Here is a 17,294-nt window from a genome sequence, read left to right as displayed (position 1 = left end):
CAAGGACGTTGTTCGTGGCAGGAAGAGCAAAAAGCACAAGAAGGAAGTTGTGAAAAAATAGCAGTCGCCACAAAACGAAACAAATAACACAGAAAAAGCATTCGGAATGGCACTAGAGAGAAATGTGGCCAAGTGTGAGGGAACGGTAGATGGTTCACAGGATGGTTGGATGGCTGGATGGCTGGATGGTTGGATGGTCGGATGGTTGAATGGTTGCGGGGGGTATGGCGGTGAGGTCATGTCGTGGCCGTAGCTCATGATGCTGCCGGGTCTCCATTTCTGGCATCTCTGTCTGTCTCTCAGTCTCTTCGACAGCTCGTAAATGGCAGCCAGGAAAGTGATGGCACAAGGGGGAACTGGGAGGGAGTAGGAGGATACTCTGGTCCCAACTTGACTCCGAATGCTGGCCCGAGTTCAGCTTGGTGTTGATTGCTGTTTGGGGTTTTTAAAACGTAGTTAGGCTGCCCGGCAGCCACAGGACCGCAGCATATGGAAACGACACCCGCGGCACAGGTGTAGAGCACCCTGGAGTGCCATCTCCGGCAGCCAGGATAACACCCCCAACGCCAATTTCAATGGTTATGGCTCCAGCACGCATGCTGTGTATTGTCGGGACTAGAAATGTGGCAACACACACACACACACACACACTCATGGGTTTGTGACACCAAGCGCTTACCTGAGTAAAAGCTGTCCAGGCTCTGCAACTCCTCATCGTCGTAGTCCTCATCTCCGCTGAGACTGAGTAGCTCGTCGTCCAGCTCTAGATCCTCCGGCTCCTCCGCATCCACCGCATCTTCTTCGTGGCCTGCAGTGAAAAGGAAAAGCTTATTTTAGCCTGGATTGCAAAGGGGCAAATGCAGTTGGGACTTGACCTCGACGTCTTGGATGGAAATAGCTTGGTGGCAAAACGGGCAGGAGCAGCAGGATGCCCTTTCCGGATCCCCAAGTGCAAGGAATTTTGATTATGCTAAGCCCTAGGGTGCCATAATTCCATACCCCCTCCGGCAAGTAAGCCCCGATGTACTGCTTCCTTCCCCCCAATCACTAGAAGTTAAGAGCATGAAAGAGTACCACTACAAACTGCGCATGTTTCCCGTAAGAGCTGCCAAAAGAGAGTTTTCTCTCTGGAAGAGAACTCCTTGTTTTGGTCTCTCATTTCGAAGGAACAGCTGTTGGCAGCACGTGCTGCGAATCTTGGACAGCAGGAAGTGTAATTGGGGAGCAGGGGGAAAAGTTTGTCTACAGTGCCACACAACTTGGCATTACTCATACGCAACGTTTGACGTGCCTCCTGGTGGGGTAGTGTGGGGCGCCCAATGTCTCACGTGAGTGAGTGTCTGACTTGGGTCGTGGCAAGTAAGCCAAGATGCAAATCCTGAGGGATATGCTAATGGGGTTGCGTTACCTGGAGGACAGTGGGAATAGTGTATTGGTGAATATGAAAAGGATAGATGAAATGTCAAGCCATTAATTGGAAAATAAATAAAATTGTGTTATACCTTCATATACATATGAATAGAAACCATGTTACCACCAAAGTCTTGAGAAAGCTTAATTTCTCAAGACTTAGATATAATAAATGATAGCCATTCACTGCAAAGTTGTTTATAACTTTTGGAAAGTCGATGGACAGTGGCTCAATATTTCTAACTTTTCACTCCACCTACAAATTCCAATCTTTCTCAGCCCTCATAAAACCCAAACTGATGTGAAACCCTTCGACATGAACTCATCAATCCATCGACCATCAGGCTTTCACAGCACTAGCTACTTTCGCGTTTTCGGCTTTTACTAGTTTCTAATGACAAAATGAAATTTCGCGAGCACTGTAGCACTTCACCCCCCCCACCCATCAAAAAAAAAGAAAGAGTGAGATAGTGGGTGAGTGAGAGGGTAGATGCTGTGGCAATGGGTTCTGCAACATTCTAAGCGCTTGAGAATTTCCTTGATGGCTCGTCGTTTCGGCGACGTTTCGATGATGTGGTTCTGTGGCTGTGGATCTGCTTTTATGCCACTTTGCATGCCAGCACATAAAGCACACAGAATGTGTGAGAGGATAGCGGAAAAGGACGAAAGCGGAGGTTGGCAGGACTCTAAGCTGCCAGTGAAGCTGGGCTGGACCGCCACACGTCCAATAATCCTTGTCCTGCAGCTGGGGAATACTTCATCAGCGGAAACAAAATTTTACGAATTTCTCTCTGCGATTCCATGTGTGTGTGTGTGTGTATATGAGTATTTTTGGGACGAGTATGTAATGTTGTGTGAGTTGCACGTGCTGGCTGACTGGCTCCATCTGGCGGACGGACCCTGGACCCAACAACAGCACGGGACAAGTTTTTAACATGCCAAAAACGCATCTCGCGCCTGGTTGATTTCTTCTCGGCAACCGATGCGCCATGCACTGCGAGAAAATTGTGGTAAGTCAAAAAACAAAACTTTGACCTCATGATACTGAATTGCTAAATAACACATTTTTAGGCAGACCTTTAAATGATTCAAAAAATGTAACAAAGTCTTGGCTCACACTATTGTATCTGATGAAACTACGACATTTTTACTCATCTTACTTCCAGAATTATTTATCACGGAACTTTCACCCATTTTCTCAAAGTGTATATGCAGAAATGACGACGACTTTGACTCCCATTCCCTTTTCCCTCTGTATCTCCGTCTCTCTGATGATGCCTGATGATTATTCAACATTCGCTCTGTTGGGAGTCATATGCCACGCCCCCAGCCTTTTGCTGCCCACATGTATCTCCGGTCGCTGCTCTGCTTTTTCGACTTCGCCTGACGCAAAATTGGCTTTCGTCGAATTGTTGCTTTGAGTTTTGCAAATTTTTCGACACTACACCAATGGTGGGGCGGTGATGACGGGGGGCGTGGCAGCTGGGGATCCCAGAGAGAAGTGGCGAGAAGGTTCTGCAATGCATTCATCATCATCATCATCATCACCATCGTCAGCCATCGACTGGTGTTGCCTGGCTAATTTTATGACTCTCTCGCATCTTTCGCGAATCATGTTAATGAACCAGCTATTCGTGCGAGCATGTGTGTGTGTGTGTGTGTGCCAGGATATCTCCACACGTGTGCCTTTGTGTGTGTGTGTGTGTGGTTGGCGACCATAAATCGAACGAAATTTGCATATCCGACTAGCGCCATCTTGCGGCCATTTTTACGACTTTCGGGGCTTTGTGGTGCAGCTGCTGATTATTGTGAACTTGTTCGGCCACGCCCACACACACTGCTACGCCCCCTTACACACACAAACACACCATGCATGCTGGCACTTTGGGAGCCGCTGCAAGCTGCACTCGCTCAGATTTCCCAAAGCGCCGCCGCCTACGAGAACAACAACAACAACAACGGCAACGAAATAAGCGGACAAAGTCCAGAAGAGTACTATCCTATCAGGGGCGTAGTTGTGGATTTCCCCAGGGAGGAGGTTGCTTAAATCGTATTACGATATTACCAACTGATGTGGGCTATGGTCTTGATAGGGTAGTTACAACATTTACAGAAAATTTCAGAATATTATATATGGGTACATTATTTATTTAACAGCTTCTAAACTCCTTAAAGAAAACTCCCAAGAAAATACCTTAATTCATATGTTTGATTAATGATTTAAAGCCAAGAACTTTCCATTTTTCAATGTATGAAAACACCTCTAAAGGTTACAAATTACAATTTTCTGCTTATAATTCCCAACTCGTGATTTGTGGTACGCTGGGATCCGAATCGCATTTATTTGAGTGTGGCTACCCCCCCGGCCAACTCCCGCCACCACTGTCAACAACAACAGCAACAACAATATCGCCGTGGTGGGACAAAAGAATGGTACAAAGGGGAAAGGAGTGCGGAGAATGGTAGATGGGAGTCCAACTCGGACTGCGCCAATCCCGTGGGAAAAAGACTGAAGCGGGCGCTCCGCTCAGCTCAGCTCAGCTCCACTGCGAAGTGGGACCACCTACCGTGTGGTGGCTCTTAATTCGATTCGTTTGCTCCCTCCACTCCACAGACCCCAATCCCGAGCTGCCGCCACCACCCCCTGTTCCTTGTTGAAACCCAGCGCTCCTTTGCCTTGGCTTCGTTTGCCATCGTCGTCGCCGGGGATCCTTGGGGAATTGTTGCGCAAATGCTTTTTGTGTGTTTCTGTTTGAAAATTATTGCAAAAAAGGCGAAATAATAAAGGCAACCGTCGACGTGCATGTGATCGAACCGAAGTGCCGGGATGGCGGGGAGGTGAGCTGAGGGGAGTAGCGTGGGGGTCTGTGGTCAGGGGCGTAGTGGGGCAGGGTGAAGTGCCTACGGGAAAGTGGGACTCGGATATGTCTCTGATGCAATTATGAAGTGATAAATGAATTATGTATGCACGGGGAATTGGCCCGAATTGGTCATGGTCATCGTCATCACCATTTCCATGGCTGCAATTTGTATATTTATCGATCGCCCACCGCAATCGATTAAAGGTACAGTAATCCCTGAGCTTTACAATCAAAGCTACATATGTCGAGTGAATTAAGGATTGTAACGAATTTAACGCACTCTTTCGTCCGATTCTTAAAAATCTTGTGCAAGTCTTAGCATGTGTCTGTACTGAGCACAGATGGGTTATGAATTGATTGATTATAAAAACAAAATTCTGAAGCACATAACTTTCGATATCTTTCGGAAAAACTTTGAAAAAAGTACCGTACACATTTATTATACTAACAATAATATTGTATTAATAGTAATATTTCTCTTCACACCTGGCGACATTTCAGTGTGTGTGTGTAGGATTTAGGAAAGTAAATCAGAAGGCGGGTGAAAGAGTCAGAGCGACAAAGACGATAATTCACTTTTGTTTCATTTTTCAATACGCAGGGGAATAATAATGGCAAAATGAGCAACTTCGCTATGCAACAAGAAGCTGTCTCCCTCCCTTTCTCCTTCGGTCTCAAGATGTTCCCCAATGAACATACCAATAAACACGCTGGCAAAAGTTAGAAACACACACATACATATGTATATACACACACACACGAGTGTAAGAGGGACGGCGACACCTTGGATCCTTCGGGGAGCAGGCGTTCCCACTCTTTGTTGTCTACTGTACTTCGTCTCGCCCGCTTATATGGCAATGTATAATTTTTATTCGCACCAAGGTTGCTCCCCACGGAAATGTCGTCGTCGAGGCATCTTCTCATGAAGCTCCTCCCACCTATCTTTCCCTTCACCCGACGTCAGCCGAAAATATTGCAACATAAAACTTTACACAAATATAATCTATAAGCAGCAGAATTCATATTAGAATCGGGCGAGTGCACGAGGAAGGGAACTTTATAGACGACACACACGTGTTTAAATGGCTGAGTGTGGGTGTGAGTGCAAGGATGTGCGTGAGACATTTTGGCGGGCGCACAGTGGTTTGGGTGTATGCCAGAAAGTAGATGTTTAGGTGATTGAAAAATTTTGTAGAACATAATTTCTAGACACTGATTGGTGTAAGAAGTTCACCACGAGGTCTCCCATTGATTAAACCATTAATTAAACGTATTGCTATTGGTTTGGGAATCCTTAGCAATGACTTCATGCTGCTTGTAGTTCGTACATTCCCCAATTGTGCCATATATTTGTTCAATCATTAACCTACTTTCGCACACGCTTGCCCCACGGTTTGGAGTACTCTCAAGTTGGGCCACCGTGGTGCTGGTGATGCGCACAAAAGGGCCAATTCATTCTCGCCGGGTTTCTCGTTGGCAACCAGCGTCGCAGGAACAGCAACAACGGGCGCACAAGTGCGGCGGGAACAGCACGGAGCAGAAAGACAATTTTCGGATCCCCAAACTTATCACAGCCTCTCGATTTCCCCTTAGAACATTATACAACCCACCAGAGGGCCTCGCAGGACGAGCGGCGCTCCACGAGCTCCAAAAACAGCAGCAACAGCAGCAGTAAACGGACGCAGTGCAGCAGCGTGTACTTGTCATATAATATGCGCGTGCGAGCGAAAGGGATGGCGAGTGCAGGAGGCGCTCGCTGGTGATAAAGTTTGGTCCTCCGTAGTGCCGTTAGTCCCGAAGAGTTCGCAGTGAGGTTAAAGCCTTACACACACCAAAACCGGGAACACACACACATACTGAGAGGGGCTGGTGCTCCCAGGTAGCACCGGCAACTACAATCCAGGGCACCCAGACCTTGCGAATCGCATCCGCATGCCAAATACAGTCGAACTTTAGTAACTGGAACGCGATCAAAGTGAAGTCTCTGTTTCTTACTTAACTTGAATCTACTACATTCTTCAATAAGTGCTATATATATTTACGAACTTCAGCGCCGAAAAAGTACTGTTGCATACTTTTAAACAGCTTTGTAAGTTAATTAAATTAAATCATTTCAAGGCATATTTAAATGTTGTTTCATCAAATAGTCCTTTTAAAATTATAGTGCCATTTAGCGATGTACGACTGTATAGGGGACGCTGGGCACTGGGCGCCCGACTAGGTTCTAGTTGATGATGATGTTCTCCATGCCGTCGTCTTGACTCGCGGGAATTCGCCGCCCGGCCTGGCCAGAAACACACAGAAAAGAGCAACAAATAATGAACCACCACGTCTCGGTGTGTGTGTGTGTATGTGTGTTACTGCTTATGAGTGTGTGGGTACTACCATGTGTGTTTACGTTCCATTTAAAACATGGAGCTTGTTTTATTATTGTCAGACAGCAGCGGCCATAACGGCCAGCCAGCGCTTTGGCCATTGGAATCGATGGCTTTACACCCAAGTGCCATAATCCAATGACGCACAGGAATACCGAATACATGGGGCATACGCTCACAGCTACATATTGCGATACGGATGTATGGATGGGGCCTCATGGAGACATCAAAGTTGATGTGACCAGGCAGCGGCTCCAATGGGGATAGCCCACAGATACAGGGTGTGTATGCTTATGTGCATCGCTGCCTGCTTTTTAGCGGAAATGTTAAAAAAAAAACTTTTTATACATTTTCGAATTGTGTGTTCTTAGAATCACTAATTGATTTATAATTTTTTTAAAATAATTTTTAAAATTATTTTTAATTATGCGTCCAATATACTATATTTCGTATCTAGTAAAGGATGTTTTTCCATAGTAATTATTCCGAAATACCATACAGCACCCTGTATGAGCCCTTCAATGTGATTAACCTTATCCAATTTCCAGGAGCATTCCACACTTTTAAACCGTCATTGTAAAGACACCGAAATAGACCAAAACCTGTGGGGCAAGGACTCACGTGTCCACTGGCCAGTGCCCAGTGACCAGGGGGAGCCAGTAGATGCGGATGTGGACCTGAGATGGTACAACTACGACCACAACAACGTGCAAGAGCAAAAACCTTACATTTGCTATTTATGAGACTGTCGAGAGTTATTAGCCGGACATGTGAACGACCCAGGGGAAAGCCCAAGACGACGGCGATGGACTTGAGGCAATGCCAGAGGATGCTGGCTAGTTTACATACGTGTGTGAGCTATATCCTTGTGCACACATACATACATATGTATGTACATACGTACGCCAGATATACATGGATATATCTTTCGGCTAGAGGCAATAAAATATGCAAATTGAAGTCAAACTTACCAGAGGACTTGCAGTGTCCGTTGGCATTGGCAGCAGCATCAGATGCAACAACCTCATCCCGTGGGTGTTGTAGTTCTTCTGATCCTTCTTCTGCTTCTTCTTCTTTTGCCACTGCAGCTGGGGCCGCTGGCTCATCAGCTGTTGGCCAGCTTTGTTGCTGTGATTCATTGGGCACGAGCTGGGGCCGCTCGCCACCCCCTCCCTCGGGCGCCACCTCATCGGCCACCTCCTCGTCCTCGTCCTCGCCCTCATTATCCTCGTTGTCCTCGTCGCCACTGAGCAGCTCCTCCTTGGGCTCCAGCAGTCCGGTGTTTTCCTCATCCTCCTTCTCGCCAACTGCAAAGAATGCGTACATGTATATTATAAGAAAATTGTACCCAATAATGAAGTGTACTCATTTTAGTTTCTTTAACAATATTTCATGCAGAATGGTACTTGTGGTGAAATATTTCATAGCACACTTTTAGGCAACCAATGAATTGGTGTATGTGCTCGTTGATCAGATTTTCGATTGGTATATCGAATGAAATTGTGCACAAATGATTACCTCGTTGCTCATATAAATTAAAGTTAATCAATTGATAACACTTCGAACACTCGCACAAATTGCTATGTGTCGGATGTGGGCTCAGACATCGGGTGCTATGCCAACGGCTCATGCAGATTATGCCAAAGCACTCCCCGGGCGGCCATCGGGCCAAAAATTCTATTTACACGCTCCGTGTTTTATTGTTCCCCTTACCTTGCCAATAGCTCAAAACTCAGACTCCTTGGATGGCCAGGCTGGGATGGCTGGGATGGCTATTCCGGCAAAGCCGCCACCTGATCGATGGCCTCTGCCGGGTGCCTTGTGGGTGTCGTTGTATACCACCCCCCCCCCCTCCACCACCTCTCACCGCCCCAAAAAGAAAACCATAAACCGAGTGCTCTCTGCCTCAAAAGTAATTGCAAGGGTGCAACAACGGAAACGGAAACTGCTCCACCAGAAGAACAACTCCGGAAAATGGAAATGTGTAACATGTGTAATTGCGCAATTAAATTGAATTTTTCATACATTTCTCCAGTTGCCAGTGATGGTCAGGAGTGGGCAAGATGGATGTCGTGGTGTTTGAGGGATTCTCCTGGATTATGGTCCAGCCACAGGTGAGAAAAGCATTAATACACGCTTGGTTTGGAATACAATTCAGACTACTGAGTTTTAATCAAATTTGTTAATTATATACACTGAATTATGATTTATCATTTAGTTATTGCTTGGCAACAGTTAGATAATTGGCAACAATTTTGGATAATTCAATTCACTAACCTTTTTAATAACTTCGATATATTAATTTAAATGAAATATTAAAACTTGTATGCAAAATTCTCCAGTAAGAGTAGGCATGCATTTGGTGTGCAAGGACACACAACTTCCTTCCTTTTTGTAATCTTGAAAAGGAAGAGAAATTTCTGGGCGAATGGAGTCCGAAGGCTGCGCGTGACCATTTCGTATTGGTGACCGCGAGGAAGGTAAGGACTTAAAATATATGGCCGAAAGGACATGTCGGAATCACACCGCAAGGAATCGCCATGGAAATGAACATTATGCACGGGTATGGTCACCATGATGGGCGGGGGTTTCGTTGGGGGATGGGCGGGTTGCAAGAACATTTGGTTATTATTTCCATATAAAGAAGTTGAATGCTGCAGCCACTTGGAGGCGAGGTGGTGCGGTGGGCTTGGGTGCTGAATGGATGGGGGGATGGGCGGTGGATGTGGGGCAACTGTGTGCCGTTTGCGGCGGAAGTGCCGCGTATTTTAAAATAAATGCGCGTGGTGGCTGTCGGGGGGCTGCAGGGTGGGGGAAATATCAGGGCGAACGGGGTGAGAACCAGTTATGGTCGTTAAAATTGTCGAAGCACCGCAACAACAACAGCAGCAGCAGCAACAACACAAGCAGCAAGTCAAGTTCTTTTTGTGCAAGCCAAAAAGGATATGGGTACACTAAGCAAAATTAAAAGAATGCCTCATTTAAGGTTTAATGATTTCAAGATATTTTCAAATACTATCATGTTAAGATGCAATGAATTGTAAATGAAGTTCATAATTTATTTTTAACAAAGGCAGAAGGGAACTTATATTTTACAATTTTTTATTTTATTAAAATTAAAGGCTATATGTTTCAACTATTTAAAATTTAAAATTAAAATTAATGAATATAAATATATATGTTTATTCAACCATGTTTAAGTAGTTTAAAATTGTGTCTTGAACTTTCTACATCATATTCATAAAAATGTTATTTAAATTTTTCGAAAAATGTTTCTCTCAGTGCACGTATATGTGTGCGTTGAACACGCTGCTGTATGTGTGTAAGCGCCCATATGTATGCAAGCGATTTTCATTTTTGTTTAAAGCCCCCCAGAGTGCATTTCGCACTCGGTCGCTGGGTTGCCATCCCTCTCCCCCTTCCGTCGCCTTCTCCCCCCTCTCTTTATCCTCGTGTGTGTGTGTAGAGTGTTGGGGGGAATAAGTGGTGTGAGTGAGAGAGAGAGAGTGGGGCATGTGTGAGTGTTTCTTACTTGTTTTTCGGCAATGGCATGTTTTTAAGCGTTTTACTCAAACATCCACGCCCCCACCACCACCAGCAAAAAGGTGCACACTCACACAGAGACAGCGGAACTCACACACACACACACACACACATGCACAGACACTTATTTGTAAACGTAATAATAAGCGTCGTCCCCTTTGACCCATCAATCCGTTGCCACTGCCATCGCCGCCCCATTCCGCATCGGAATTTCCCTTTTTCCCGCCAAATACCCCAACGCTTGCCACTTTTCCAGCTCCCAAACGGCTACTAAGCGTGTGTAGAGGGCACCACTGAGCAGCTGGGGAGGCATTCGTGGGGTGGTGGGCGTGGATTGGGTTGGGTGGCTATGGGCGGCAATGGGCGGGGTGGTTGGCCAAAACAAAGCGCGCTTGCAACTTTTATAATGGCTCGAAACGGAGTGTGTGTGAGTGTGTGGTATTAAAAAAATAATGAAATAACAAACCCGAAGGTGTTGTTAAAAGCGCCAACAATAAATTTTATCAATAGTTGCTGGAACAAGAGATAAATGTCAGAAGCTGCCACCCGAGAAAACATGGCCAAAGGATCGTTTGCCATTGGCGAAAAACAGTTCGTATAAACCACTAAAGGTGGTCAACTTGAGCAAAAAGTTTTGCTACAAAATATTGGCCCATTCATTAAACCTTTTAAGCCATTTCATTACATTGCTAGAAATGATTATAAATACCATATAATTGCACGAATTTACTATTATATTACTATTAAGGTTTGCTGTGAATTTTCATAAAGATATATTTAAATTAATAGATAGCTTTGCCACTTCCTTCGGTCTTTAATTATTTGGATTTACTTGGTTTTTATGTATTAATTAAACCTCATCTTTAATTAAATCCAGTTAAGTTATTTAGAAATCACCTCCTTTGTTTTGGTAGTTTTTACTGCCGCCACTTTAGCTACCCGAACTAAAATCCTCAAGCCAAAACTAAACAACAGCCGCTCATGTGTGAGTGCCGTGGAATCCGCAGAGCTGTCAAAATGCCACCATCACCACCACGGCCGTTGCTAATGTCGTTTGCAGTGTTGTTGCCTTCCGGCGAATCCCCAAGACGCCCCACGACCCTGTTGCCCCACCTCTACCACATCGCCCAACCAACCACCCACTCATTGCCATGGCCCACAGCAAATTCTATTTACCAAACTAGTTACCATTAGACGCAGCCAATATCCCACATTATGTGCCAGCTGGAGCTGGAGCAGGAGCAGAAGCCATTGCACATGGTAGCCTATGCCCACAGCGGATTCCCACTACAGCTCCTGGATTCTGAGATCCTTATTCCGCTGTTGTTGCTGCTCCTGCTGCTGCTGCTGCTATTTTTGGCGCGCGATTTTGCCGTGCAATGGCAAATATTTTGCCAATACACCAAGGACTCGCGCTCACGTTGACGATGAGGTGAAACGGAACTGGTGGGCCAGCGGGAAAGGGCTGGATCTGAGGATGACTGGGAATGAGTGGCGAGAGGGGCCAGAAGGAAGGCAACGACAACTTATGGCAGCTGGAATCCTAAGCCTTTCGCCTAGCCATGGGAATTCGCCAGCAGAAGCCGGCATTTTAAAGCATTTTACGCAGACAGTGTCTGCTAAAAATATGCATACCACTCAGAATGCCAGCTGGATGGGAGGGAAGTTGAGAATTGGTAAAGGTTCTTTTGATTAATCAATCGTGGGTCACAAAACTGGAAAATAAACGATGGTGAACGTAAAAACAATTCTATAATCTAAAATCTTTAAATTAATAGAGACATTCCTAATTTATATTAAATAGTTTTTAGCAACAAATAAAATACCTCCTATATACCTTTGTATATAGTTATATTTCTGTAATGGACCAAAATTTGTATAGGTAAGTTACATATTTTTGATAGGTGTTCAAAAAGCTTGATAAAAAAAACAAATCGAAAAATTTCCATATATTTGGGCTCTTATTTTTTGCAATAGATGATGTGGGTATGTTGTTGTTTGATTGTCAATGAAAATAGCTGAGCTTGTGAGCCACCTACATATATGTATGTTCGGCATATACATACATACATATGTATATATAAATCGGGGAATATACCTAGAGATATGTAGTGGTAAACTGGCTGGCAACGCCGTCAACAAATGAAAACTCCCCAGGGAGTTGGCGCATGTTTGTTGCTGTTGCTACCGTTGGATGTTGCTGCTGCCTCGTTGCCCGGCGCTTTTCTCGAGGGGATTGGCCAGAGAGCCGTTGCCGACTCCCCTGAGAAATACATGGCAATGGGTTTTCTGTGTTTTGTGCTTTTTTCGCGCGCCCCTCGCCGGGCACATTGGTGCGACAGAGATGGCTGCAAAAAGAGCAAGCCAAAGTTCGCTTTTTTATACGTTGGGGAAATTTTCATGCCCCAGCATGAGGATATCTCTCTCTGTCTCTCGCTCTCTCTCTCTCCCTCTACCGCCCGTCTCTGTGTGTGTGTGTGTGAGTTAGTTTGTGTGTGCGCCAGTTGTCCTTGGGGGCCTCAGATCCCCCCTCAGCTGGCCACCCACAAAACCACCCACTTACACCCACCAGCCCACCTCCACCTCCACCTCCACATGCACATGTGTGCATTGGATTTATTGTCAATTTTATTTGTTATCATTGTTGTTGCTGCCGCTGCTGCGGCTGCTGCTTCTGCTTTTGCTCTGCTGTTATTTACACTGACACAATTTGGAATTGTATTAAAAATTAACGGCACTTTGGTTGCCTTGGCTTGGCCCGGCCGCAGAACGGAAAATGGAACCGAATCGAAAAACTGCACCGCACTCCCAGCCAGATCACAAAAATAACCAAACGGCAATACTGCGTTTTGGTCAACTAGCTTTTCATGTCCTTCAACATGTTGTCCTTGGGCCAAAATCTATGCCTAACACTTTAGGATATTCTAACTAAAAATGGATTCTTCTTCAATACGCGTAAATGTTATTGAACATAAACTGAACCAATTAACAAGAAAAAATGCAAATTAATCACCAAAGTTGACATCTTAATTAAAATCTCAGAAAGGAAATAATCTATCAAATAATATATGTAAACTTGACTAATTTATTCTTCCAATAATATTTTATTTATCCACAATATTTTTTATTTATATCAACCAAGAAAGCGTATCCCCCATTCGTCATGGAGCCGTTTTTGTTAACCATTTACTTGTTGGTTGACCAGAACACTCAATGTTTCAACCTCATACTGGGTGGGTTTGTTTGGGTTTCGGGGGTCTCTTGGCCCCCAGAGCACCTGCCTCGTCCCCGCCTTGCCCCGACCCCTCCAGCCGACCGCCCAGCCGGGTCCCAACCAGGGCTCCCTCATCCACTATGCCCTCCCCCCCTCCCCCCTCTTTGGTCGCTCTCTATCACTGACAGTTAGGTGTGTTGATCCCTGGGGATTGACCAATGCCTGCAAGCTGCTGGGCTGCAGCCGGTTTGGGTACGGAATGGGATTGGGATGGTACGGCATGGTATGCTCTGGCCGGGAATCGGTAGTCGAAACTGGAGGGCAGGGGAAATGGGCAATAGCCCAACCGGACCGGATTGTGGGCCATAGCAGGCCGAGGCCATTTGCATTTGTCACATTTTGCGGTCCCGCGAGCAAAGTTTGGCAGAGTAATGTTGTGTCCACTCCACCCCTCCCCCCCACCTTTGGGGTTTATCAAAGCAAATCAATCAGATGCACGCACACACAAACAGAGACAAACACACGGAGTACACTCGTAAGCAGTGGGACATGCTGGAACACACTCAGGATATGGAAATGGAGACCATGTCAGTTGGTGGCCACCTGGGGATTCGAGTCCTGCCACTGACCACTGGCGCCCAACTTACGTTTGAGACAGGCGCGCGGCTTGGCCTGTTTGCGTCGGGACATGGCCACGTTGGCTATTTAAATCACTGTTTCCGTTTCCGTTTATAAAGCTGCTTTAGTTTGATTTGACTTGATTTGATTTGATTTGGCTTGAGTGGGCCTAGCTCGCCGTGCGGCTTCCGTTTCGCGCCAAAGCGATTTGTTTTGGTTTTTTGTGTCACAGCCAGCGAGTCCTGGCAAACGCAGCGAATATCCTTGTGCCTTGAGCGTCGGCAACTGACTGAATGCTGGCCCAAAAAAGGTGGCATCAAAACAGAAGCTCTTAAAACAAAATGGTATGTCCACAGCGCAGTCGCGAACAATAAAAGAGCGACAGAGATTGGCAGAGAGAGCAATCAGATGCGGAGAGAGCAGGATGAGGTGGTAGAACAGAGCCACCCAAGAACTCCCAGACATCCAAGCAGTGAACCATCTATCAGTGCTGAACTTATTCCCCTGGGGGTTGCTTCGCTTCCATCCCCTAGAGAATACCGGCGCGGCACCAATCACGAGCGTTTCTGGGTGCCTTTTGAAGAGCCAGGGAACCCGGTAGCCCGGTAGCCCAGCAGCCCGGGAACCCATGCCGACTGCTCACAGTGTGATAGATTCTTCTATTTTGTTGCCCTCCCCGCTCGCCTGTTGCAATTATAAAGTCAAGTCAATTATTTTATAGCCGACTTTCGCACGTGCGTATGGGGGGTCCATCAAAAGGGGCGCGATCTCGAGGCGATTTCGATTCTCCCAAGGTGCCCTGCGAATTGCAGTTTCCACTTGGTTTCTCAGCAGCGGGATAACCAACGCACACCGCTCAGCTCCTTGGTGCACCGTGAGAAACGTGTCCAGAAGCAGAAATTCTAGTGCTTTGGCAGCGGGTGACGACGACATGGGCAATGGATCCTTTGTTGTGCCATCCACTCATCCATATTTCAGGAGTACCACACGCTTGGGATACGAAAGGTGATGTGGTGAGACTCATTAAAGGCAAAGATTGGTATGGAATGAATTAAGGAATGATTTAAAGTTGTGCTAAAGACAAAGTAAGATAAACCAACTGTGAATCCAGAATGTGTTAGAGAATGAATTTAAATTCTGTTTTAGTTAGAGATCAAACTGTGACCTTGAAATCGTTCTTATGTTCTTATGTTATATATTTATATATCTTTTGTTACTTCGCCGTTTGTTGTTTAAAGTATACGTTTTCATATGGGGACTTAACGTTGCACATATTACTAAATTGTTTAGAAAAATTCTTGGAAATTAGTGGTATACATTAAACCTCAAAATTGGAAAATAAAACTTATTTTCCCAAGCGGATTATTTGTTGGCAAATTGTGAGTGCACTCACCACTGGAGTGGTGTTTTTACATATTTTTTTCATTTTTTTTTTACATTACATTTTAAGAACTTGGAAGCATATAAAGGTATATTATTGCACATAGTACAGAAATAGTAAGACAGCTGAACGAATTATATATTTTGATGAAGATGAATTAGTAATACTATTGTATTGGATATAACATTAAAATATATTTAATCGCTTACAACGATATATCTTTTACATATTTCAATATTTATTGGATATTCAGGATTCTAAATAATAGATCTTGTGGATGGTTTTCGCTGAATGCGAACAAAAGAAATTCAATTACTGACCAAAATTATGCTAGACCGATTGAATTCATTTTTCGCCGCCGCAATTCGCCTTGCTTTGAATGTTAGGCGCCACCTACAGTAATTTCTTGAAAACTGTTTGGTAGCGACTGGCGCTGTGACTCCATAGATGTCGCTGGTGTGACACTTAAAGGCAACGGTATGTTTAAAATAAATATATTTCCTCTTAAAGTCAAATTGCATAAGAGATTAAAAAAATTTGATGTACAATTAATAAACAAACAATGGCGTAATAATTGTTTTTAGACGGTACCCTTTAGTTTTGCGTAGTGTAGTTTAGCTTTAATAGTGTTTAATTGCGTAGTCAAAGTCGAAGTAAAATAAATAAGAGCAGTGATTTAAAAATGGGAATACAAAAAACCGAATTTTTTCAAATGCACCAAAACCATTTGTTTAAACATATTGATAGGATCACAATAGAGATCTTGATAATAAATATTTAAATGCTTAACCATAAATCTCCAAAAAAAACTTCGTTATCCCATTCTTATCCTCGATATCTCATCCTGGCACCTTGGGCACTTCCTCTCTTGGGATCCCAGAGATCTACATGAAAATTTGATACGCATATGTCGCGGAAATCGATCGATCGAGGGTCCAGTTCCGGATACATTATTCGTTCGCCACGCAACTCCCTCGCCTGATTCCATTCATGTATTCATTCATCAGAGGCCTCGATTGCGCTTGGAACCTCCGTGCCCCATACTTACTCCTTACTCCCTACTGCCTACTCCTTACTCCCTGCTCCTTACTCCATTGTTTACTATCGTCGAAGATGCGTAGTAAAAGTAGCGGCGAGCAGCGCCAGTTAACCCAGTGTCTGCGATCTGAGAAGATCGTCGCAAATCGGAGGAGCGGACGAAGAAGGTTCGGACGAAAGAAAAAAGGAGAAGAAACATCTGTCGCCACGAAGAAATCCGGTTGCAAGCTGCAACACCACCGGCTCAAAATGAGCAACAACACAGAGAACATATGATTGAACTGCCCGAATGCCGCATAAAAATGGGTAAAAAACGAAAAATCGAAACGCACCTTTTGTGTTTTTGTTTTTTTTTTTTTTGTTTTTGGAGCAGCTGCCGTTGCTGTCGGTGCTTCGTCGCCGTTGCGGAGGATCGACGGGTTTGGGGGGAGCACCAGACTCTGCACTCGGCAGCCTGTTGATGAGCCCACAATGCGCACATGCTGCAAGCTATTCGTGCCGCGGATGATATGGGCTCTGTGTTGAGCCGGCGGGTCCTCCATAATGATAAGTGCCCGTCGAGGAGGCCGTCCACATTAAATTCGGCGTTTGTCGCTCAATGGCAGCTGCCACCGATTCCTTCGGCGGCTTAAGCAAATCCAAAGGACTGGACGCGAGGGACGAGCTTGAGTGTCGAAAGTTCAGATAGGTCAAGTTGTCAAAATATTCGGAGACAGTTGTCGGTGCTTTTCGATTCATTCATAAAATTTGCGAGGCTCTGATCGCTGAATGAATTTGGCAATTCGCCTTGCAAGGCAATAAAATTATAAAATAAGGTTTATCAGCAGGTTAAGAATCATTAACATTGTTATTCC

General features: G+C 45.1%; 1 protein-coding gene and 1 long non-coding RNA gene across 2 annotated transcripts in view; one reads left to right on the top strand and one right to left on the bottom strand.

The window, feature by feature from the left end:
* L (Lobe) overlaps positions 1–14,312 on the bottom strand; it is a 29,983-nt gene extending 15,671 nt beyond the window's left edge. The window contains exons 1-3 of the mRNA NM_001202000.2: positions 14,051–14,312; positions 7,618–7,953; positions 680–808 (exon numbers count right to left, since the gene is read on the bottom strand). Coding sequence (NP_001188929.1) covers positions 680–808; positions 7,618–7,953; positions 14,051–14,093 — 508 coding nt within the window. The 5' untranslated portion in view covers positions 14,094–14,312. The remainder of the gene's footprint in view (positions 1–679; positions 809–7,617; positions 7,954–14,050) is intronic.
* A 2,003-nt stretch (positions 14,313–16,315) lies between these two features.
* On the top strand, positions 16,316–16,781 carry lncRNA:CR45277 (long non-coding RNA:CR45277). Its single transcript, NR_124550.1, has one exon. It is a non-coding gene; the product is annotated as a long non-coding RNA:CR45277 (long non-coding RNA).
* Positions 16,782–17,294: the final 513 nt, after the last annotated feature.

Source organism: Drosophila melanogaster, chromosome 2R, assembly GCF_000001215.4.
Source record: "Drosophila melanogaster chromosome 2R".
NCBI classification, from domain to species: Eukaryota; Metazoa; Arthropoda; class Insecta; order Diptera; family Drosophilidae; genus Drosophila; species Drosophila melanogaster.
The sequence above is the reverse complement of the archived record's forward strand: the minus strand, read 5'-3'. Positions and strand labels throughout refer to the sequence as shown.